Below are 22,550 nucleotides of genomic sequence, written 5' to 3'. Positions count from 1 at the left end.
AATCACTAACTAGCTAGCCAATATTAGCATTATCGAAAACTATCTAACTCTTGGCGGCATGAATAGTTTTTTGTCTTCTCATGCAAGGAAGTTAATTATCCCTACGTCTTTGAATCTTGGGAAGCTAATTTTAATTACTTGCTAATCTCTTTTTAATTATTTATATTATATTATTATAATCTTTTCATGCATGCCAATTGACAAGTGTCTTTCTCTCACATCAAAAGATATAGTCTTCTTCATATTCTCATCTTTTTTGCCTTATACCCCCTATGCTGTAAACATCTATCCATGCATGGACACGATCATTGACATAGGCATACTTTCTTCGATTTCTTACGTTAATGTTAATTATTGACTTTGACCATTTTCATTAACATCTACAATGTTATATATCTACTAATAAAATTAATAAAAGTTGTTAGTATGAAAATATAATTTGAGGATAATTAAATAACATACTCATATATTACATATCTTACACTTAAAAAAAAAGTAATGCATAATACGGTTTTACATTCTTTATTTCAGTGTATACTTCGTTTATACATAATACATACATACGTCAAACTATTGCAATTCAAAGAAAAAAAAAAACGTACAATTATTATATACTCCGTATATGTCAGTCTAAATACTTGATAAAATCATAGTACTCGTAGTAATGTAGTACTGCGAGTAAATAAAAATATGAATTGTGAATTTGTGATGATGCCACAGTACTATACTACTATGCTCCCCTGAGGCCTGATTCATTTGAATCATGTCACATCTACAGAATTTTCCTACAAAAAAAGAACCAATAAAAAACTAAAATATTGAACCAATTTCTCTGAATAAATAAATATGATCTAGAAAATACTTATTCTTTGAATCCAATTAATTTGAGTTAAATATCCGGTTACTTTCCAGAAATGGGTCCTACACAATATCATCTATTTATACATTGCATTAGCTGTCACTTAATCAGCACAGAATTCCAATTCATTTTTTCTCTCTCTTCCAATTTTGCCTCTTTGTTACTACAAAAATTCTTGCTTACCAGCTCAAATTTTATAGTAATTGTATATAAATACAATTATATTCTTAAATTAACCCATTTTCTAGCGTTGCGATTATAAAAGAACGGATAATACATAATTCGCACAATTTTATTTATTCCTCTGTTTTCCCCTGTTTTCCTCATTATTTATGGCTCCTCCAAATAACCCAATTGTACCCAAATTCAGCCTAACTAGAGCTGATTCTTTAGACCAATATTTCAGTTTATCTGATGATGGAAAATTCAGTGTAAAAGGTGTAACCTTGCTGTCTGAAATCCCTAGCAATGTCTCCTTCACTGAGTTCAACTCAATCTGTAACTACTCTGAATCAGATGCTCCTTTTCCTCTCCTTCAACGTGTACAATCCACCTCTCATCGAGGCGGGTTCTTCGGGTTTGATGTCGAAGAACCCGCTGATAGGATGATAAACTCCCTAGGAAAATTTCATGACAGGAGTTTCCTAAGCATATTTAGGTTCAAGACATGGTGGTCTACTCAATGGGTAGGAAAATGTGGGTCTGATTTACAAATGGAGACTCAGTGGATGTTGCTCGAAATACCCGAGGTTAAGGCATATGCTCTCATTGTGCCTTTGATTGAGGGTGGTTTTAGGGCTGCCCTTAACCCTGGGGATGATGGTCATGTGATGCTTTGTGCCGAAAGCGGTTCGAGTAAGGTTAGGGAATCAACCTTTAAGGCCATAGCTTATGTTCATGTTTGTGACAACCCTTATAATATAATGAAAGAGGCTTTTAGTGCTATAAGGGTACACCTTAACACATTTAAGGTCTTAGAAGAGAAGGGTACCCCTAGTATTTTGGATAAGTTTGGTTGGTGTACTTGGGATGCTTTTTACTTGTCTGTTGAGCCTAAGGGTGTGTTTCATGGAGTGGATGAGTTTTCTAAAGCCGGTCTTTCGGTTCGGTTTTTGATCATTGATGATGGGTGGCAAAGTGTTAATTGTGATGAGGATGATGACTTAGATGAAGATAGGAAGAGTCTTGTTCTTGGTGGGGAGCAAATGACTGCAAGACTTCATAGGTTTGAAGAAGGAGAAAAGTTTAGGAAATATAAAGGTGGTTTGTTGTTAGGGCCTAATTCTCCCCCTTACAACCCTATGAAGCCTAAAATGATCATCTCGAAAGCTATCGAAATCGAGCATGCTGAGAAGGATCGTAAGAGGGCTATTCAATCAGGTGACACCGATTTGTCTACCCTCGACGACAAGATTCAAATGTTAAAGCAAGAGCTAGATGAGTTGATGGGAGGAGAAAACGAAAACAAACACGAAAATGAAGCAAGTGATCATAATAGTAGTAGTGATGAAGTTGAGGAATATGGTATGAAGGCTTTTACTAAGGATCTTAGGACTAAGTTTAAAGGATTGGATGATATTTGGGTATGGCATGCTCTTTGTGGCGCTTGGGGCGGTGTTCGGCCTGAAACAACACATCTTAATGCAAGTGTAATACCTTGTAAATTGTCACCTAGTTTAGCTGGAACAATGGATGATCTTGCTGTTGATAAAATTGTTGAAGGTGGAATTGGACTTGTTCATCCTGATCAAGCTGCTGAGTTATATGATTCTATGCATTCCTACCTTGCTAGTGTTGGAATTACTGGTGTTAAAGTTGATGTTATTCAGGTAAGTATTTTACTAATTGTATTTTTCTCTAATTTTACATAGAGCTATACAACATATATTTATACCTCTGTTTCATAATGTTCTTAGAATTTCACTTTTTAACGTTCGTTAATTTGCTTTGATATTTTTGTAGACACTTGAATATGTATCTGAGCAATTTGGAGGTAGAGTAGAGCTTGCAAAGAAATATTATGATGGACTGTCCAAATCTTTGGAGAAGAACTTCAATGGTACCAACCTTTTATCTAGCATGGAGCAATGCAATGACTTCCTATTGCTTGGAACCAAACAAATATCCATGGGAAGAGTCGGTATGAACATGGCTTCGTCTTTTCATCTAATTAAATTCAAATTTTTTTTGAGTAATTGAATTTCTAGTATTCATTTTTTTATAATTATTTTCAAATTTAATTAATTTTGTAATTATTATTATTTTCTATTTTTGAATTTTTTTTTAAAAAAAAAAATGATTTTGGATAATTTCCATAAAGTGATTTTGAAAACTGAATGAAAAAAAAAAAAAAAAAAAAAAAACATATATTAAATTGACATTTTCGATAAGAGCTAGCAACAACCTCAATTTGAATTGAGTCTTATCTTCGGAATAATCTAGAGAAATTCAACCTAAGCTTTCTAAGTTATATAGACACCTAAGTCCTAAAGCTGATACAATACCCATCTTTTTCAATTTACCAAGTCGTCATTCCCGATCGGTCTTTCGTCAATAAGCGATGGTTTTCTTAATTTAAAACACTAATCATTAAACTTTTCATGATTTCTTGTATTACCCATTCAATTTCTTTAAACTTTTGCCTCTTTTTGTAATTGACGAACAGGAATTTCATTAACAGAAGGGGTTGTTTTCTTTCTGCCAAAAAGTAGACATCATTGAAATTTATTTTAAAGAAGGAAAACTACGGAGTTTGGTGCGTGGGAATTGCAAACCAACAGGAGAAAGATGTTGTAGATAGTGGGCCACTAGATTAATCAATACTCTATACTTCTAATTTTTTTCTCACCACTTATCTGACCTCATATGAACTTATTATTATAATTTATTTGAACTTATTGACGCTTATCAAGAAAAAAAATTATATTTCTGAAACATATCCTAGTGATTCTTTTATTTGTACTAACTTGGACGGTCTTAATGATGTATGATGTTGACAAAATCGATATAGGTGATGATTTTTGGTTCCAAGATCCAAATGGAGACCCAAATGGGGTGTTTTGGCTACAAGGTGTACATATGATCCATTGCTCATATAACAGCTTATGGATGGGTCAGATATTCCACCCTGATTGGGACATGTTCCAAAGTGATCACGTCTGTGCTAAGTTCCATGCTGGCTCTCGCGCCATCTGTGGTGGACCGATCTATGTTAGCGACTCGCTAGGAGGTCATGACTTTGATCTCCTAAAGAAGTTGGTTCATCCTGATGGAACCATCCCCAAATGTCAAAACTTTGCTCTGCCAACTAGGGATGTTCTGTTCAAGAACCCTCTCTTTGATCAAGAATCTATTCTTAAGATATGGAACTTCAATAAGGTATGTATAGCATTTTTTAATTTTTTTTTTAAATTTTTATAATTGGGTTATCGGGGTTGTACTATGTTATAAGGTATGAGTGAGATTTATCAGGTCTAGTCATATAAAATCTTACCAGTTTCATATTAAATGTTACACTTTTTTTTATACGATTGAGTTAAAGATTTTGGGCTAACTTGGGTGTAATTTTTATGCAGTATGGAGCTGTTATTGGAGCATTTAACTGCCAAGGAGCAGGGTGGGACAGGCAGGAAAGAAGGATAAAGGGGTACAAGGAATGTTACAAAACTATGGAAGGTGCAGTACATGTGAAGGATATAGAATGGGACCAAACATTGGAAGGTCTAGAAATGGGGTTTGCTGAAGAGTATGTTGTGTACCTTAACCAAGAAGACTCACTCCACTTGGTGACTCTCGAATCCGACCCAATCCATGTCGTGTTGGACCCCTCATCTTTCGAAATTTTCAGCTTTGTCCCGGTCAAGGTGCTAGGACAAGATGTCAAATTCGCGGCAATTGGTCTAACCAACATGTTCAATAGTGGAGGTACGATCCAAGAACTCGAGTTTATGGACTCGAGTGCTAAGATGAAGATCAAAGGAGGAGGGTGTTTGTTGGCCTATTCAAATGAGGAACCAAAGAAGTGCATTGTGAATGGTGAGGAAGTGGCATTTGAATGGTCTAATGATCAAAACAAGTTGGTGTTTGATTTGTCATGGATTGAAGAGGCTGATGGTGTTTCTGAAGTCATTGTTCAATATTGATGAAAAACTGTATTAATAATTCTTTTTGGTTTTTGTAATTTGGTTTTGTTTATGTTTCATGAGTGAAGATTGTAATTTTTGACTTTTTTTTAAAAAAAAAATTGTATGGAAAAAAAAATATATGAAAAGGGAATATTTATTGTATCATATATATTTTTGACATTGCATAAATTATTAGTTACCTATTGATTGATCTAAATTTCAAGTTTTGATTTTAGTTTGAAACTTTACATCCAATTTCAGTTTGTATCACTCCAAACTCATAAAAATGTCAATATCAAAAAACTACAAGTAAATCTTTCAGGCCAAAGTGTTTTCCTTATAATGCTTGAATCTCCAAATGGTTACATATAGCAATATTCATGAAATAATAGTCTTAAGTAGGAGTAGAACTTGCAATGAAAATATTATTTATCGTAGTTCTTAGATGTTAAATTGTGTTCTACTTCCTATTTCCGGAATTAATAAGTGTCAAGTCACGTTAATAATGTAATTTGAACTAGTAAAGTGACACTAATAAAATGTGAATTTGTGGTCCAAATTAGTTCCGAAAAGATAATTCTTGCCGAAATATACTTGTATGTTCCGAGAGGGATCTACAGCTAGAATTTTCAGGGACCCCAACAATCTTTTAAATATAAACTAAGCACTCAAAGAGTCAAAGCCTTAACTTTAGGAGTTTAGGATGTCATTGAACCATACTGCAATTAATGTATAATGTCTTTGTGCTAAAGGAAGATCCATGATAGAAAGAGCATAGAAATGTAGAATGGAGGGTCCTATGTTAACAGATGAAGACTCCAGAGATTGCTAGCTTACAACCATTAGCCGTTTCCCATGCTCCTTTGAGCCAACAACTTTGATAAAAGTAGGGTTATAAACTATTTACAAGTACTATATATTATTATTATTATTATTATTATATATATGCAAGTTGTAGCATCCTGTCCTTAGACATCACGAAAATTCAAAAAATTACAATATTAAGTATTTATGTTATTTTTATCTATTCCATGATCTAATTAATATTTGTACACTTGCTCGGATCAGATTATAGAAGGTTGTTTTTCGGAACTTACTTATCCCAACCCACAAGGCCACAGTGCCATAAAGCATATTTTCAAATTCCGAATATGCTAACCGACTTAATTACTCTCAACTTCTCATCAAGTCCATGATGATGAAAGCGACCTAATAAACCAATAATACATATTTATACATAAGACATACCTTTCTTGCATCCTCTCTTTAAGGCTTATTAGAAGATAACATGTGGATGTGGATGTGGATGTGGATGTGGATGTGGATGTGGATGTGGACGTGGATGTGGATAAACCTTGCAACTACCATTTCAACATCTAATTAACTAAACAAGTACCCTGGATTCCTAGCTAAAAGGACTTTAGGCATAGTTGTCAAATAGTACATCAATCCAACACACTGACTTTTAAGAAGTGGTCAATTACATGAAGAATAATTATAACGTGTTAATTTCCAATTAGCAAGCTATGGTTTCTATGAAGCTTATACTAAATTTGACTTATCTTTCAATCAACATGATAATGGTCGGTTTAATATGGCTTAATACTCTTGCTTAAAGACGTGAAGAAATGAACAAAATAAAGGTCTTGGACTGACCATTTATCCACAACTTCTAACTAACATAACCCATACAAAGACATTGTTCTTAGCAGTATCTATGAATCCATAAACTGGAGATGGAAACTGTAGCTAAGCAACGACCTTTTCCAAAAGAGGCTGAAAAGGAACAAAGACTTTGTTTGGTCGTCTAGCCATAACCTGTAATAGCAAAATTGATGTTCAGGACAAAAAGTATTTAGAATAGTACAGGGTTTTCTCTCCCAAACAACACCACTAAACCCTATCTACAGCAAGCTAGCAACAAAAGCTGTAATAAAATTCTTTTAAAAAGAAAACCTAATCACAAAAGAAAATATAACACTGACATTTAAACTCTTGAGTGAAAGTTAGATCCATTCGCTCCTAGAGGCAGAGCAAAGAAGGCCTTAAATCTTTGCTTTACTGTCGAGTCGGAGTAGCTCTTTTCGAACAAAGAAGAAACTGGCTAAGATTCAATTATATAGCCACCAGTTCAACTATATAATCACTACTATGTACATAAAAATCAAGATACTTGCATATAACAAGGCATCATAAACTCTAATTAGCAGCATCGTAAAAGCATGGTAATTACTACACAACACCCAGTACACAGAAGAAGTCATAGGAATTACCTTAACAGGTCTTCTAAGCTCAACAAAACAAACAAAGCTCTAACAGCAACACCACAGACAATGCTATCAGTGAACCTGTAACCCCAAAAAAGAACTGAATTAAGAACATATAAATCCATCTTTTTATTTGTTGGTTTTCCCATTATTACAACAATTTGAAATTTTATAAAGGCAATTCGCCAAGTCAAATTAAACCACTAAATGTTATCAGAAATTTCTACACTGTGCAACACAATTGTAATCACTCAATCTAAACTCACAAAAGCATAATCACACACAAAAACACAACCCAAACCATTATCATGAACATTCATCACCAAAAACACATCTATAAAGGCAATGTAACAATACTTGTATTACAATATAGAATAACATATTCATTAGTGGTAATTGTATTACAATAAATAGTAAAATATTAATAATTGAAGGTTCGATTTGTCAGGGAATCCGAAATATGTAGTCCAGAATACATATGTACAAAGCAAGATCGTACAATAGGCAACATAATGTCATCTAAAACAAAGTACTACCTCTCAAACGAATACCTCTGCACAGGAAGCTCAGATCATCCACAACCAGAAAGAAATTGTCACTGGGCATGAATGGTTTGCTATTTATCCAAAAAATGGACACCCTCTCACTCTATATATAGACTATGGGAAACAAGTGCACCCCCATTGGCAACCCTAGAAACAACTAAGTACAACAAAGTCACCCGCAAGTCTTTTTTTATTCCTGTAAAAGGACATTGAAGTAAGCTACTCCAATCCAAGAACCATCCAACACTAATTATAATCCTAACCTCCTAATTAAAAAAAGGAAGCACCAAACCTAACCTGAAATGTAATATAGCAATCCAGACCAACAAATTACACTCCAAAGTAGCTTATCTATACAACCAAATAATCAAAAATAAAACATCCTAACCGACAGTTTGAAACCAGAAATACAAAAGGTGCAGGGAAAAACATACCAGCCATTCTTAGACAAAAACAATTCCCTTCCAGACCTCATCATCCAGCCAAAAGCCTCCCAAAACCAAACCAAGTTAATCAGAAGCAAACGAAACCCCAAAATCAAAAGCAACTCTTACAAGGAACAAGGCGACCTTAGCTATCAGTCAAAGAAAGGCATGAAGAACAGCTGGACTCTCCATCACAGATGGCTAACAAAAAGCAATTGGTTAGATTTTCAGTGTTTTAGTATATCAGAAAGCTGGAATAGCTCAGTTGGTTAGAGCGTGTGGCTGTTAACCACAAGGTCGGAGGTTCGACCCCTCCTTCTAGCGTTTACACAATTTTTTTGCCTGAACCGCATTAAACCCTTAATTTTGGCAAATATCATCGTCTATACTACCAGTATTCCAGATTTCCAGTACTAGTGTTCTCTCTGGTTCTTCTCTCTCAACCTACACTTGTTACATTCTTCAAGCTTTACACATTTTGGAGCTTCCCCTGTTACAGAACACAGATTCAGCAACTAAGAGCTATTCTTAATTACAAATTCAGCAACTAAGAGGTTAAATTTTTAATCCCCCCCCCCCCCCTTTTTTTTTTTCGGGTTTAATTTCATTTACAAATGAATAAAGTTTGTGTATTTGTTGATTATTAGTAGTAGAAACCTCAGTTGTCTAAGTTAGGGTATTGGGTTTTTGAAATTGGAGATTGCGTAATATGATTTCTGAATAAATTTGTCAGCTTTACTGATTTTAATTTTATTTTATTTTATTATTCTCTGTGGATATGTCTCTAATCTGTATACATTGATAGTTGCAAATCACGTTGAGTGCGTAATTTGAACTAGAAATGTGACAACTAAATCCGGATGTAATTAGTAGGGATTACTCGGTTATGTTTAATTGTTTTTGAGATGAAAGTAAATGACAAGAATTTGAGATAATGGAAGTTGTTATATCAGTCTTGAATTTACAAATGGCATTTACATTGGATTATTTTATACGAATTGCTAGTTAATTTTGCTTGATAAGTTCATTTGACCTTTAGGTTTTATTTAGAATGTAATGAAATTTAGGTTTCAAAAAAAAAAAGAATGTAATGAAATTTCTTACAGTAAAGATATTGAACTTGTTTAGCTAATCTACTCTTTCTGGTGTTGGGGGTTGTTAGGTTGTATGCAGTGCTCTTTGCAGGCTTGTCCAGATGATAAACACATCACTCTTATCATACAATGTAAGCATTATTGTTATTGAGTTCCCATATTGTGCTTATTGTGTAGTCAGTGTTCTTGAGAAGGATATTGTGTACATAAATGAATCGGTATTCTTGAGAAGGATATTGTGTACACAACTGAAGTGTTTTGATCAAATTTTTAAAACAATTTGTGCTTTTGGTTGGTTTTTTAGAACTAAATTGTTTCCATTCAATATTATGTTATCAATTTATTTGTCGCCCTATACTGTATTGCGTATTAAAGTAGACGATTATACTATACGTCTGTCTTCTGGAACCTTAGTATTGTCTAACGACTGTTCAAAGATGTGGAATCCAGAGGAACAGATAACTTACATTATTTGTTACTCATGGGTCAAAGTGTTGTAGTTTTCGTGTAAGTTAAAGAAATCATCTTAGCATTTCAAAACTAGTAATTAGACAGTGTTCATAAAGTAATTTAGTTGGCAGGCCAACTGAGAAAACCTTCAAAGTCTTGAACTTGTGTTCTATTTCTTGTGCTAAAATGTCAATGGCATATGATCACTGCTGCTTCATATGTGGTAAAACAAGTCAATGCTTGTCTTAAATCTGTCAAAGACGCATGTTCTTAATCATTGAGACCTAACCCATCCAGCATCTTATTATTGATCTTGAAATTCTTGTCCTCATTGTGTTTTAAATTTTTTGCTAACAAATCTTATGAATCTTTGTTCTGTTTAGGTATCAATTTTGCCTATTCCAAGGATTAAAAGGTTTAACAATATAAATGTCAAAGCAGTAAAGATGGAACTGACTCTGACACGCCCTGATGATTGGCATCTTCATCTCCGTGATGGAGATCTTCTTGTCGCGGTTGCTCCATATAGGTAAGTCTTAAGACAAAAGTATGTTTTTTTTTGGTATCGTATTTCTGAGGATTGTTGTAAAGTGTGCTGTATCCTTTTGAAATTCAGTGCAAGACATTTTGGAAGGGCAATTGTTATGCCTAATCTAAGGCCTCCTATTACTACTACAGCTGCTGCTGTTGCATACCGAGAGTCTATTATGGATGTACTTCCTGCTGATAGCGACTTCAATCCTCTTATGACACTGTATTTAACTGATAAAACCAGCCCTAATGAGATAAAGTTTGCCAGTAAGTTCAGAATTTTACTTTGAGCTTTAAAATGTTGTTCAGATTGCAACTTCCTAAATCCTATAGCTGATTGTGATTTGTTATCAGTGTATTGCAAAAGAACCTTATGTCAGAATATGCCTGTGTGTGTACTTGCTTTACTTCTTTTTCTTTTTTTTTTTTTTTGGGGGGGGGGGGGGTTCGGGGGAGGAATGGGAGAGAAACACCAGCTTTGAATTTAATCCAAGTCTTTTTGCAGAGACTTTTTCTAGTTTGGCATAAATGTTTTTCCCCCACATATAGTTCTCCTCACTGCCCATGCCAGGTCTGATGCTGCAGGCACTGCCCAGCCAAGGCACCAAGGCCTAGGCGCTGCTGCTACTTCCCAAGCCAAGGCACACCAAGGCATGAGGGCTGCTGCCCAAGTCATGGCATGCCATGGCCTAAGCAAGGGCAATGGCCCTCCTATTTCTGGCAATTGAGGGTAGCGTCTTGGCTTGCCTTAGGCCAAAGGCAAGACTACGCAAGGCCAAGGGCAAGGCAAGCAACACAAAGCCAAATCAAGGCAACACAATTACACAAGGCATCTTAAGACATGATATCGATTAACGCGGGGTGGGCCAAGGCATGAAGAGATGGTTCCGGGCAGCAAGTAGACCTCGTAAGGCCCTTTGGAACCACAGGAAGTGACTCGATGCATAACCTTGTTGAATGCTAAATTTTCTTAGGTGGCCAAATTTAAAGGACATAATACGGAAAAATGAATTAGAGATTATGGAACCTAGTGTCGAAAACACAATTAATGGTAGGGGAGGCATCTGGGGTCATATTATGTTATTTGGAACTAGATAAAGCCACTTATCGGTCACATAAAGGCACGTACGTGGTTACCTTAAGTTAATGAAGAGAGGTGTATACGTTATTAGCTAAATTAACAGTTTAAAAGCAAAGTGGATGGTTCCAAGCATTCACATGGCCTCCCAGGGTCGAGTGGGGTTTATGGGAAGCACCCCAATCTGGGTCCAAAAAGGTTGAAAATTGTCCAAAAATGAAGGCTATAATCCACGCTTTTGGACCAATTTCGAGATATTTTTTCAAAATTAAACTGAATGTGCGGGGTGTTCCCTGAGGTTGTAAAAGTTGGTTTGAAACCATAAAAATCCTACCAATAGGTCTTTAAAGTCCTTAAAAGGAATTTGCTCCAACTATATGGCTATTTTGAAATTTTGTTGTGTTGGTAGTCAAAACTTGTAAGAAATGGTTCCAATCACCAACATGATATCTTAAGGGTCCTAGTGAGCTATCAGGAATTATTCATTAGGTTAACAAACCCAATGTCACCCATTCATTACTTACTATTACGTTGTTGATTTAATCAAAGAAGTGTTTTTTTTTTTTTTTTGCATAGCCTTTTTCTAGTTTGGCATAATATGTTTTTTCCTCGTTTAGTATCTCCGTCGCTGCCATGCACATGTGCTCCCAGCCAAGACCTAAGCGAGTAGGCGTAGCTGCCACGCTAAGGCATGGGGGCTAGGGCGTTGCTACCAGTCTAGGCATACCATGGCCTAAGCAAGGGGTACGCCGGTATGAGCATGACGACAAGGCATAAAAATACCTAATCCTTAAAAAAAAACCACCATTTTGTGGCACTTAAAGGTAGTGTCTAGGTTTTACCTTAGGGCGAAGGCCAAACCAAGGCAAGGCAAGACATCTTAAGACATGATGATGAGGGGTGGACAAATACATAATGAGATTGTTCCATGCACCAAGTAGGCCTCTTGAGGCTCTTAGGCATCTTGATTCATAATCTTGTTGGGTCCAAAGATGTTATTTGGAGCAATACAAGAAAACGGGAAATATTTAAAGATTTCGGGTTTCCTCAAAAACTCAAGTGATGGTATGGGAGAGTAGGAGACATCCGAGGTTATATAATGTTGTTTGAAACCATATGCAACCACTAGTTGGTCACATAAAGACTCGTGGTGGCCTTGAGTTAATGGAGGGAAGCATGTATGTAATTGGCTTAATTAACAATTCAAAGGCAAAGTGGATGGTTCTACCCTCCCAAATGGCCTCCCGAGGTCTCGTGGGGTATGTGGAAAGCAACCGGACCTCTTTTCTTTCAAAAAAGTTGGAAAATGTCCAAAACTAAAGGTATAATAGGTAAATTTGTTGTCCCCCGTGGTCATAAAAGTTGGTCTGAAACCATAATGGTCTATTAATAGGTTTATAGTCCCGAAAAAAAGTTTGCTTCTATTATATAGCTATTTTGAAATTTTGTTACATTTAGAGGTAAAGAGCTACATGTAATGGTTCCAATAACCAACTTACCAATATGGGGTCCTATTGAGGTGTCACTGATCCTTCATTGGATTATCAAAACCTAAACCACCCATTCATTACTTACTATTATGTTGATTAATCAAAAGAAGTCTTTTTGTATTCTAGTTTGGCATATAATGATTAATTTTTCCCCTTGTTTAGTATCTCCTTCGAAGGCACATCAAAGCCTAGGCATGCAAAGGCATAGGGGTTAGGGCGTTGCTGCCAAGTTAAGGCACATCATGACCTAGGCAAAGGTATGAGCACAAGGATAAGGCATATAAAACTCCTATATTTGGCTTGGCAAGGGAAGGCAACACAAGGCCAAAGCAAGGCTAGACAAGGCATTTTAAGACATGATATTGACAGGTGGATCAAGGCTTGATAAAATGGTTATGGGCTCCAAGTAGGTCTCTCGGGAACCTTTAGGAATCCTAGGATGCACCATGATGCATAAACTTGTCGGTCTAAAAATGTTCTTCGGAGACCAAATTTAAAGGGTATACATGAAATGGGATCATTTTCGAAGATTTCAGAACCAAGTGTCGAAAAATCAATTGATGGTAAGGGAGGCATATGGGACGTATAATGTTGTTTGAAATGTATAGCAACAATTGAGTTAATGAAGGCAAAGTGGATGATTCCAACGGCCCAAATGACCACTTAGGGTCTCATGGGGTCCATGGAAAGCAACCAACTTCTTTCCTTTCCGGGTCTAGAAAAGTCAAAAATCTTCAAAATTGAAGGCTATAATCCATGCCTTTTTTTTTTTTTTTTTTTTTTTTTTTTTTTACAAATGTCCGTAATTTTTTTTCCAAAATTGGAGGGAATGTATGGGGTGTCTCCTGAGGTTATAAAAGGTTGTTTGGAACCATACAAGGCCTACTAATAGGTTTTGTAAAGTCCCAAAAATGACTTTACTTCAATTATATGGCTATTTTAAAATTTAGTTACATCGTAGTCAAGAATAGTGAAAGATGGTTCCAATCACCAATTTGGCATCTGGGGTCTTATCTAGTTGTTGGGTTTCCTTCATTGGGTTACCAAATCCAAAGCAACCCGTTCATTACTTAACGCCATGCTGTTGCATCATGCATTACATGAAATTTCTTGTTCACTCAGTACTCCTTAATTTCCTATGGATTTTCTTTCCCTTTCCATATATTCACGGTCCAAGTGTTGGTTGGATTCTAACACATGCCCATATTTTCATTGTTCTCATTTCATGATTGAGCATTTCTTATTTATCAGATTGGGTTCTTGGTGTAGAGTCATGGGAGTGTAGGATTGTGTTTTTGCAATTACTGTTACTATCCTTAGCTAGAGTCTTTGACAGGAGACTCAGATTGTTGAATGCAATTCTGTTTTTTGATTAGCAGTGGCTGATTCTTCTAACAGGAGAAAGTGAGGTGGTTTATGCTGTAAAGCTATACCCTGCTGGCGCAACAACTAATTCACAGGATGGTGTCACTGATCTGTTTGGAAAGTGTTTGCCAGTGCTCCAAGAGATGGCTGAGCAAAATATGCCTCTATTGGTAAGTTGTCTTTATAAAATACAAAATCTACTAAAATGAATTGGTGGAGAGAAACAAAAATTTCCATTCCATTGTGAAATTTTTAACTTCCCCTCAATGAACTGGTAAGGTAAAAGAATTATAATGTTAAAGCTTAATAAAACCTTTTATTCGTTTCCTCTCTCTTCATAATGCCACATCAAGCTATGGAGTCTATGATGACAAACATTAGGGCCCAACTGCAACATCATGCTCTAGATTCCATTGGGTAGTGCTCAGTTCATCGTCTGCCTCCCCTTTTCCTGGTTTCTTAATTTGGGTATGGAATCGAATATGGGAAAGAAGACCCTGGCATATCATTTTTGGGGGCGAACTTTGAATCATAGGTGGGTGGCTTAGTAAGCAAATGAAGAAATTCATTGTTAATGTTAAATTATTGATTTAGGTTTTAGGTTGGGAGCTAACAAAAGTTTTCCTGAAAGATCATATATAATAGTTGTTGATTTATAGAATCAAAGTGAATTTAGGGAAACTGTCAAACTTTAAAGCCAAATTATTCAGGGAACAACAATTGTGGGATCTGGAATTCTGGACAGTATAAGTCTATTTAAGAGACTATCTGAATAGGCTTGTTACTGTCCAGTTTAAGAGAGCTTTCAATGATTTTCTGTATTATAGGCTTATAGCCCATAATACATGAAAACCAGACCATTAAAAATCCTGGAACTTTCTGATGCTACTTGGTTAACCAAATTATACTTTAATGGTACAACAATGAATGACAGTTTATCATCTCTTTAACTCTGCACATGTGAAAATGTAGAAGCTGTCCTTTATTAACTATGGCAATTTGTATTAGGTCCATGGAGAGGTTACAGATCCTGACGTAGATATATTTGATCGTGAAAAAGTTTTTATCGACACGGTTTTAAGACCTTTAATTCAGAAACTACCACAATTAAAAGTTGTAATGGAGCATATCACTACGGCAGATGCTGTGAAATTTATTGAATCATGCAATACAGGTAGGAGTATGGTTTTTTTTTTTAACAATGTCTATCTCTTAGGTATTTTTTCAGTTATTCAATTCAATTTTATTTTATTTTCTTTCAGTCTGCAATTTGATTTGCCATTATCTTGCTCCACTATGCTAATCAGGGACTGTAGCAGCTACCGTGACTCCACAGCACATCATTCTGAATAGAAACTCCCTCTTCCAAGGAGGGTTGCAACCACATAACTATTGTCTTCCGGTGCTCAAAAGAGAAATCCATAGTATGTATTGTTTCATATGCATTATGAACATCCATATTTCCTATAAACTATGTATAACTATTGTCTTCCGGTGCTCAAAAGAGAAATCCATAGTATGTGTTGTTTCATATGCATTATGAACATCCATATTTCCTATAAACTATGTATGTGAAAGAATTTAGGTTGATTATTTACCTTAATATGCTCCAACTATAGAAGAAGGTACGATGAAATTCGCTCGGTGATGTCTTGACATGAGTTTTTGTCCATTTTTTTGCTATCTGCATGCTCTGATTGTACCTTTTAATTGCTTGTGTAGGGCAGACAATTCTTTCAGCAGTAACCAGTGGGAGTAAGCAATATTTTCTTGGGACTGATAGTGCTCCTCATGAGAGGCAAAGGAAAGAGAGTTCCTGTGGGTGTGCTGGAATCTTTAATTCCCCTGTTGCTCTATCGCTATATGCCAAAGTTTTTGAAGAGGTATAGCTAATATAACACCCATAACTTATGTGCTGGAATCTTCCTCTTGCAAAGAACGCAAACAATCATTTAACACCTTATATAATCTATGGGTAATTGCATATCCAATCTGGGGTCGTCTCGAACTAGAAGCACAATAATGTGGAAATTGTTTACTTTTTTTGTATGTAGTTTGATTAGCAATTGCTGGAAGTTAATTTGCTGCTTCATTTATCTTTTCAGGCAGGTGCCCTTGACAAATTAGAGGCATTTACAAGCTTCAATGGACCTGATTTCTACGGCCTTCCAAGGAATACATCGAAGATCAAGTTGAAAAAAGAACCATGGAAAGTCCCAGACCATATACCTTTCTCTTCCGGAGAAATTATCCCTATGTTTGCCGGACAAACGCTTGACTGGAAGCCATCTTTTTAATACAGTATGATCCCTCATCTATCTTAAACTTCTAGTACTTTCTGTTTCAATTTTCCCATTCATAATATCTGTTAGCTTTTAGTCCTTCGAAAACTTCAGGCTTCTGAATGTGTTTGCACATTCATGGGAAATACTATGGCCGCTGAAATCTGATATGTATGGGCAGTCTTGTAAGAGCTCCCTTGCCCCTTACGTGAAAAATAAGAAATGACACACAATAGAGGCTTCTGTTTTAGTCGATCTTAGGACAAAAATTACGAATAACTTTGAAATTCTGATTCATATCTGTAATCTGAGAACGGTGTAACCTGATTTCTGCTACATTCATTTGTGAATGGGTGTTTTTCATCATGCTTTCCCACTTTACGCTTTTATTGTTAGCTTTATTTGTTGTTCTTGTACAGATCAAACTTATAATTGTTTTCGTTTTGTACAGATCAAACTTATAATTGTTTTCGTTTTTAAGTGAACTCTCCCATTTGTGGTCGTATTCATCTTAAATTCTTAATGCATTGTTTACTACCTGGGTTTTCCCTAAACTATTTCATGTAACTGAATATATGATTGTTTTACAATGAAAGACTTTCTACTTGTATCCAATCGGGTTGCTCAATCATTCCCAATTCGACTCAATGAGTAAATTATTGTTCTGTGATCAGGTAGTACCGTAGTACAATTAACCGCTTATTCAGAACTTTTCTTTCTTTGTCAAAAATAAAAAACTTTTCTTTTAATTTCCATTTTCTTCTCTAAAAACACTTCAAACAGCCGAAGTTAGCAAGTCATTTCAGCTTAAGCCCTAAAAGCCCATGAATATCCGGTGTTCATCTTCTCTATACTCCGCATTTATTTTCTTATGGTCAAGATTATATTTTGTTGTCTATGTTTCACACTTATAAAATACATTACCCAACTCAATTCGATCCCGCCTTTACATTTCGTATTTATAACCTTTCAACAATTCAAGTGGTTACACTAATCTCAATTAATTATGTAACCATGCTCATCATAACGGTTCTCTTTTTTTTTCTTTTTTTTTTCTTTTTTTTTTTTTGTTTTTTTGTGGGATTAGATAAAAAAGTTAGTTTTACTTTGATTCGAAAATTGAGATAGTATTTGTGATTTTGTGAGATTCTCAACAACCCTCTAAAGAAAAATCTAAAATAAATTCATATTTATCCTAATAAATACATACAAAGTACATAATTATCCAAATCATAATTACATTCAAACCTGGAAAAATAAATAACCAACTCCTTATAATTCTTCAATGCTTATATAAAAGAGTTAAGAAATTCCCATCTGATCATAACAAAGCTCATAATCTAACACACAAACTACCAAGAAACACAAGATGGAAGAAGAATCATCAACAACAACGTTTCATAAAAGATCAGAGATTGAAGAAATTCTAGACTCTGTTGATATAAAGTTCAACAGCTTCAAGAATTTCGACATCACTTCCGTCCCTCCCATTGATCACCACTTCATCTTACACTCGCGGCCGCCATTGGACCGACAATTCTTGTATGCTTCAAGAAGAGTAGTGAAGGAACACGTCCAACTAATGCGTAGGATAAAGCAAGAGCGAGACGTACTCGAAAAAAACCTCTCTAAGTCGATCTTTGTAAGGTCTTATGAGAGTAGATTGGATTTGATGAGGGCTGTTATCGTCGGCTTACCGAGTAGTCCTTACGCCTACAGCTTGTTCATCTTTGATATTTACTTCCCTAAAGATTACCCTTCGAAACCTCCGCAAATCTTTCAACACCATAATCCAAACCTTCTCGATTGGAACCCTACTTTGTTGTCTAACAATAATAGCAAAAACATTGGTTCGAGGCTTTGGTGGGACCCGGAAACGTCGAATATATGCCATATACTAGAGTATATTCAAGGGTATGAGTTAAGGTTCACCAAGATTTATGACAAAGAAGACGAGAAAGATTTCGTGTTAACACACAAGACCATGCTTAGCATCCTTAGGTCACCTCCTAAAGGGTTTGAGGATTTCGTAAAAGGGTATTTTCGGAAATACTCTCATGCAATCTCGATGAATTTGAAGCTGAAAGGTAATTTGAGTGAGTCTCAAATGAAAACTGATTTGTTCTTTGAGATGATCCAAGCATTTGAAGGTAATGGTTCATACTGTAAACATCTTGTTTATAAGGTCGAAAGGGTAATTTCACAGGAATCGCAGGCTTCGTCTTCAAAGCAAAAGATGATCAAAGGTGAAGCGTCTATGGGTGTGTTGTTTAAACGTGCATTGTCGAAGACTAATGGCTTGATTATGCATTGGTTGCACGATGATGATACTGATGGACGTCTTGGTTAGGATCGTATTTCGTAGTATTAGCAAATTAGATCTTGAATGCAGTGTGTATAGGATGATTTTTTGAGTAAACACGATGATTTTCAACTGCGGAGTCTTGTTGCAATGTTATATTCGTTACTATCATTTATGATTCTATCACTTTTGTTTTGTTTTGTTTTATCTTCGATAGCGCTTGTCATGCTAAATCTAAGAACAATGTGAATCTGATTTAGTGTCCATAGACCCTGATAAAAGAATCAAGAAATAATATCGGTGTTTCAAAAAAAAAATATTGGTTTTCCGAGGAAAATAAAGTATTTGTATAACATCAATCTTTTGATGAACTATTGCAATAAGTCCACCTCATACAAAGTTTTATAACATGAAAGCACAATATTATTATCGTCTACAAAATCATAAACTAAATCAAAAATTGAACAATCACTGTAGAGACACCCCCAATTTCATCAAAGCCAAAGCACATCAAATTCGATCTTGATATGGTCATGAATTTCAATAAGCCAAGAAAAACCCTGTTCCTTCCTGTTGTACATATTTGTCAGACCAACAGGTGCAAATTTGACATTACCTTTGTATTTCTTGATTGTTACAAAGCTATAAAGCTCAAAAGAAGATGATTTTAGGTCAAGTTCAATGGGATCAGAGTCATGGTTCATCAAAAATATAGAATTTCCTTAGCTAAGATAAACTGCATATTCTTCAGCATAGCCCACTTCTAGTGCTTCCAACTTTTGGTCCCATTCTATGTTGTTTACATGAACTGAACCTTTATAGCCTTGTAATGTTGCTTGTAGGCCTTGAACCTTTGCTCCTTCCGATCACAACCCGATCCTCGGCAATTGAATGCTCCAATCACCCCTGCATACTGTCTCAAAGCAAAGTCTAATTAGAAAGTATACAAGGAAACAACTTTACATGCAGTGTTTCTACTGTACACCCGTGTATACCAAGTACACAGCCAGATGGTGTGTGGCATTAGTTAACGAAAACATTTTAAATGTAATGGAACTGAAGAATCTTGGTTACCTATTGAAGTTCCAAATCTTGAGGACAATATTGTCGTCAAAAAGAGGACTCTTGAACAAGCTATCTCGGGTAGGAACTAGGTAGGGCAAAGTGCTGGCATATAGGGATAGTAACATCAAGGTGAATGAGTTTCTTAAAGAGATCAAAGTCATGGCATCCAAGAGATTCGCTCACATAGATGGGTCCTCAGCAAATGGCTGTGAGACAGCATGGAAGCTAGCACAAACATGATCACTTGTAAACATATCCCAATCGGGGCAAACAATCGGACCCATCCATAAGCTGTTGTAGGAGCAATGGACATATGTAACCCCTGTAACCATAGCTCTCCCTCTAGGTCACCATATGGATCTTTTCCCCATAAATCATCAGCTCAAAACATTTTAATTTTGTTAATCTAGTTCTTATAACAATTATCAGGCCTGACCACCAGGCCGTAGCTAACATATACGAAATCAGGATGCACCTCGAAAATATAGCACTCCAGAGAAGAAAGTCAATTATTTGCCTGACCAAGTGATGACTAATATAATATTATTTGCCTAATGAGGCGTGATTGACATGTTAACTTGGCCATTTCAGATAAGAGGCCTATTAAACTGAGAAATGGCTCCTCCTATAGGCTTTATAAAACTAATTTGGGCACTAACCTCATCAAAAGAAACATGAAAATAACTTAATTAAGTATTTCATCAAGCATACGTCACTTGACAAACAAGTACGTTTACAGAGGAAGAAAATGTTCTAAAGAAAGTCAATGTGATATATCATGAGTGAAGCATGAAGGCAAATAGGCAAAGCAGAGTCGCTGCTAGATATGGAAATAAGTGTGGTTTGCTGTTGATATAAGCCCTACTAAATGATAATTTTCGAAGGTAAAAATGTGTGATATTGCTACTAGGTGCTATACAACACAACCTAAAATAGTAACACTTAGTATGAATCCTGCCTCTGGGGAAGTGAGGCAACTATTTCTCTAATACTCCCTCCATCCCTTACATTATGCACCATTTGACCCAAAAAGTGGGTCCATGGTGCAAAAATCAAAGGGACAGAGGGAGGTAAAAACTAGACAGAAGAGTTCCTGACGATTGAAATCACACAATCACACCCATAATCTTTAACCTCGAGTTCATGTAAGATAGTAACATATACATGATCAGGCTCAATCTCAATTTGCAAAGAATGCATCACATAAAGTCTATAATCTCAATATGCTAAGAATCCATAGCACAAAAGCCACATATAATCCGAATTTGCTAAGCATGCATACCACAATGACCACGATCTCAGTTTTTTAAGCATGCACAGCACAAAATCCACATATAATCTCAATATTCTAAGCATGCATAACACACACTAAGATCATACACTCACACCTATATCTAAATGCAATCCTCACCCCAAAATCCAAGTAAGTTTAGCACATTATCAAGCTCGATCTCAACACACACCATGACTTCTAAAAGTTAAAGGGCAATGAGCCAACTAAAGACCATGGTATTGGCAACATTTTCTAAAATTCTTAGATTTAAACTCCCAAACACACATCACTTGAAATCAATAGTACAAGGAAGAAATTATATGAACAATGAGCAATTCAAAATATAAAACAGACACAAAAGGAAAAATGATCTTTACCCTTAACATACTTAAAATAATCAGAATCTTTCCAACATTCAGATAAACAAATATTCTCAGCACAATGACATAAGTGAGAGTTCATGAACAAGATCACACCTTTGCTACAAATCAGGTTCATCCAATTTTATTTTATTTTATTTTTTTTCCTCAATTTAAGCTCTCCAAATGAGCAAAAAATACCCCATAAGTAAGACAGTATCATATACATCATCAAACCCAATCTCTCAATTTGCCATAATTTTAGGAAAAAAAGAAAATTAAGCTCAATCTGAACTTGAACATGGGTAAACACAACAGTACTAAGATTTAATATACATCATCAATAATATCAACGGCAACTCAGCAAGGTCAATAATCAATAAGCATATAATGGAATACATACAACTATAAATCTAGTTCAAAACAGAAATTACACTCTACTCTAAATTCTACTGTTCTCTAGTTGCTCATAATCAAGAAGCATCCTATCATCTTTTTCTAATCAATAACAAGCAAATTAATACCAAAAGAACAGATAAAATCCATGAAATTAAAACTCACAATAAAAACCCACCAACCAAAATGAATCAAAGAACCAATTTTGTAATCAAATTAAATCTAGGAAAAATACAATTGAAATTAAGAGAGGGTCAATTGAAAAAGGCAAATTAAACAAGATAAAAGAAAGAGGAGACAAATTGCGAGTTTGTGCGTGAATCTAACAATTAACAAAACCCTTAAAGAGATCAACTTCTCTGATATGAGAAGCATGAAGAAGGTATTGAAATGTCAGATTCACGGACAAACCTGAAATATGATTCCTCTGTTTCGCTGACCACCATCAGTCTGGAATTTGGGAGGAGAGAGAAAATTTTGCGTGTTTTGCGGCTTGCGTCATACAAACCCTATTTTCTGATTTTTCCCTGTTTACGTAGTAATTGTTTATAACCGGCAAAATCTAAAGTACTTTGACTACGAAATACTCCCAAACTTCGACTAAACTTTATCAAATCCAATTTTTTTAATTGTGGAGCAACTTTC

General features: G+C 35.5%; 2 protein-coding genes, 2 long non-coding RNA genes and 1 other non-coding gene across 6 annotated transcripts; 3 read left to right on the top strand and 2 right to left on the bottom strand.

Annotated features, from left to right (window-relative positions):
* Positions 1-448: 448 nt before the first annotated feature.
* On the bottom strand, positions 449-8,438 carry LOC110734269. 2 transcript variants are annotated; one of them, XR_002513783.1, is made up of 3 exons: positions 8,230-8,438; positions 7,257-7,331; positions 449-785 (listed from the first exon to the last, which is right to left on the bottom strand). It is a non-coding gene; the product is annotated as an uncharacterized LOC110734269 (long non-coding RNA). The 2 variants fall into 2 exon arrangements; XR_002513784.1 differs by lacking the exon at positions 449-785 and adding an exon at positions 6,568-6,801.
* LOC110734267 (stachyose synthase-like) lies at positions 1,192-5,148 on the top strand. Its single transcript, XM_021914347.1, has 4 exons — positions 1,192-2,688; positions 2,822-2,999; positions 3,870-4,237; positions 4,435-5,148. The coding sequence occupies exons 1-4, from the start codon at positions 1,192-1,194 to the stop codon at positions 4,999-5,001; spliced, it is 2,610 nt and encodes an 869-aa protein (XP_021770039.1). The 3' UTR covers positions 5,002-5,148.
* Positions 8,439-8,470: 32 nt separating the features above from the next.
* TRNAN-GUU lies at positions 8,471-8,544 on the top strand. The gene has a single exon. It is a non-coding gene; the product is annotated as a tRNA-Asn (tRNA).
* A 74-nt stretch (positions 8,545-8,618) lies between these two features.
* LOC110734268 (dihydroorotase, mitochondrial-like) lies at positions 8,619-16,873 on the top strand. Its single transcript, XM_021914348.1, has 10 exons — positions 8,619-8,774; positions 9,383-9,445; positions 10,148-10,293; positions 10,381-10,562; positions 14,262-14,398; positions 15,237-15,402; positions 15,536-15,652; positions 15,951-16,111; positions 16,334-16,529; positions 16,608-16,873. Exons 2-9 carry the CDS (start codon positions 9,416-9,418, stop codon positions 16,523-16,525), a joined length of 1,131 nt encoding a protein of 376 aa, XP_021770040.1. The 5' UTR covers positions 8,619-8,774; positions 9,383-9,415; the 3' UTR covers positions 16,526-16,529; positions 16,608-16,873.
* Positions 16,874-19,135: 2,262 nt separating this feature from the next.
* LOC110734265 lies at positions 19,136-22,310 on the bottom strand. The gene is made up of 2 exons (XR_002513782.1): positions 19,887-22,310; positions 19,136-19,725 (listed from the first exon to the last, which is right to left on the bottom strand). It is a non-coding gene; the product is annotated as an uncharacterized LOC110734265 (long non-coding RNA).
* Between the last annotated feature and the right edge of the window lie 240 nt (positions 22,311-22,550).

This window comes from Chenopodium quinoa, unplaced genomic scaffold (assembly GCF_001683475.1).
Source record: "Chenopodium quinoa cultivar QQ74 unplaced genomic scaffold, ASM168347v1, whole genome shotgun sequence".
Lineage (NCBI taxonomy): Eukaryota > Viridiplantae > Streptophyta > Magnoliopsida > Caryophyllales > Amaranthaceae > Chenopodium > Chenopodium quinoa.
The sequence above is the reverse complement of the archived record's forward strand: the minus strand, read 5'-3'. Positions and strand labels throughout refer to the sequence as shown.

Bases quoted from the DNA above. Each gene is read 5' to 3' on its own strand.
- LOC110734267 (XM_021914347.1), top strand. From the start codon at position 1,192: ATGGCTCCTCCAAATAACCCAATTGTACCCAAATTCAGCCTAACTAGA. The intron at 2,689-2,821 runs GTAAGTATTTTA...ATATTTTTGTAG, and splicing joins TTAAAGTTGATGTTATTCAG to ACACTTGAATATGTATCTGA. The intron at 4,238-4,434 runs GTATGTATAGCA...ATTTTTATGCAG, and splicing joins AGATATGGAACTTCAATAAG to TATGGAGCTGTTATTGGAGC.
- LOC110734268 (XM_021914348.1), top strand. From the start codon at position 9,416: ATGATAAACACATCACTCTTATCATACAAT. The intron at 15,653-15,950 runs GTATGTATTGTT...TTGCTTGTGTAG, and splicing joins GCTCAAAAGAGAAATCCATA to GGCAGACAATTCTTTCAGCA. The intron at 16,112-16,333 runs GTATAGCTAATA...TTATCTTTTCAG, and splicing joins ATGCCAAAGTTTTTGAAGAG to GCAGGTGCCCTTGACAAATT.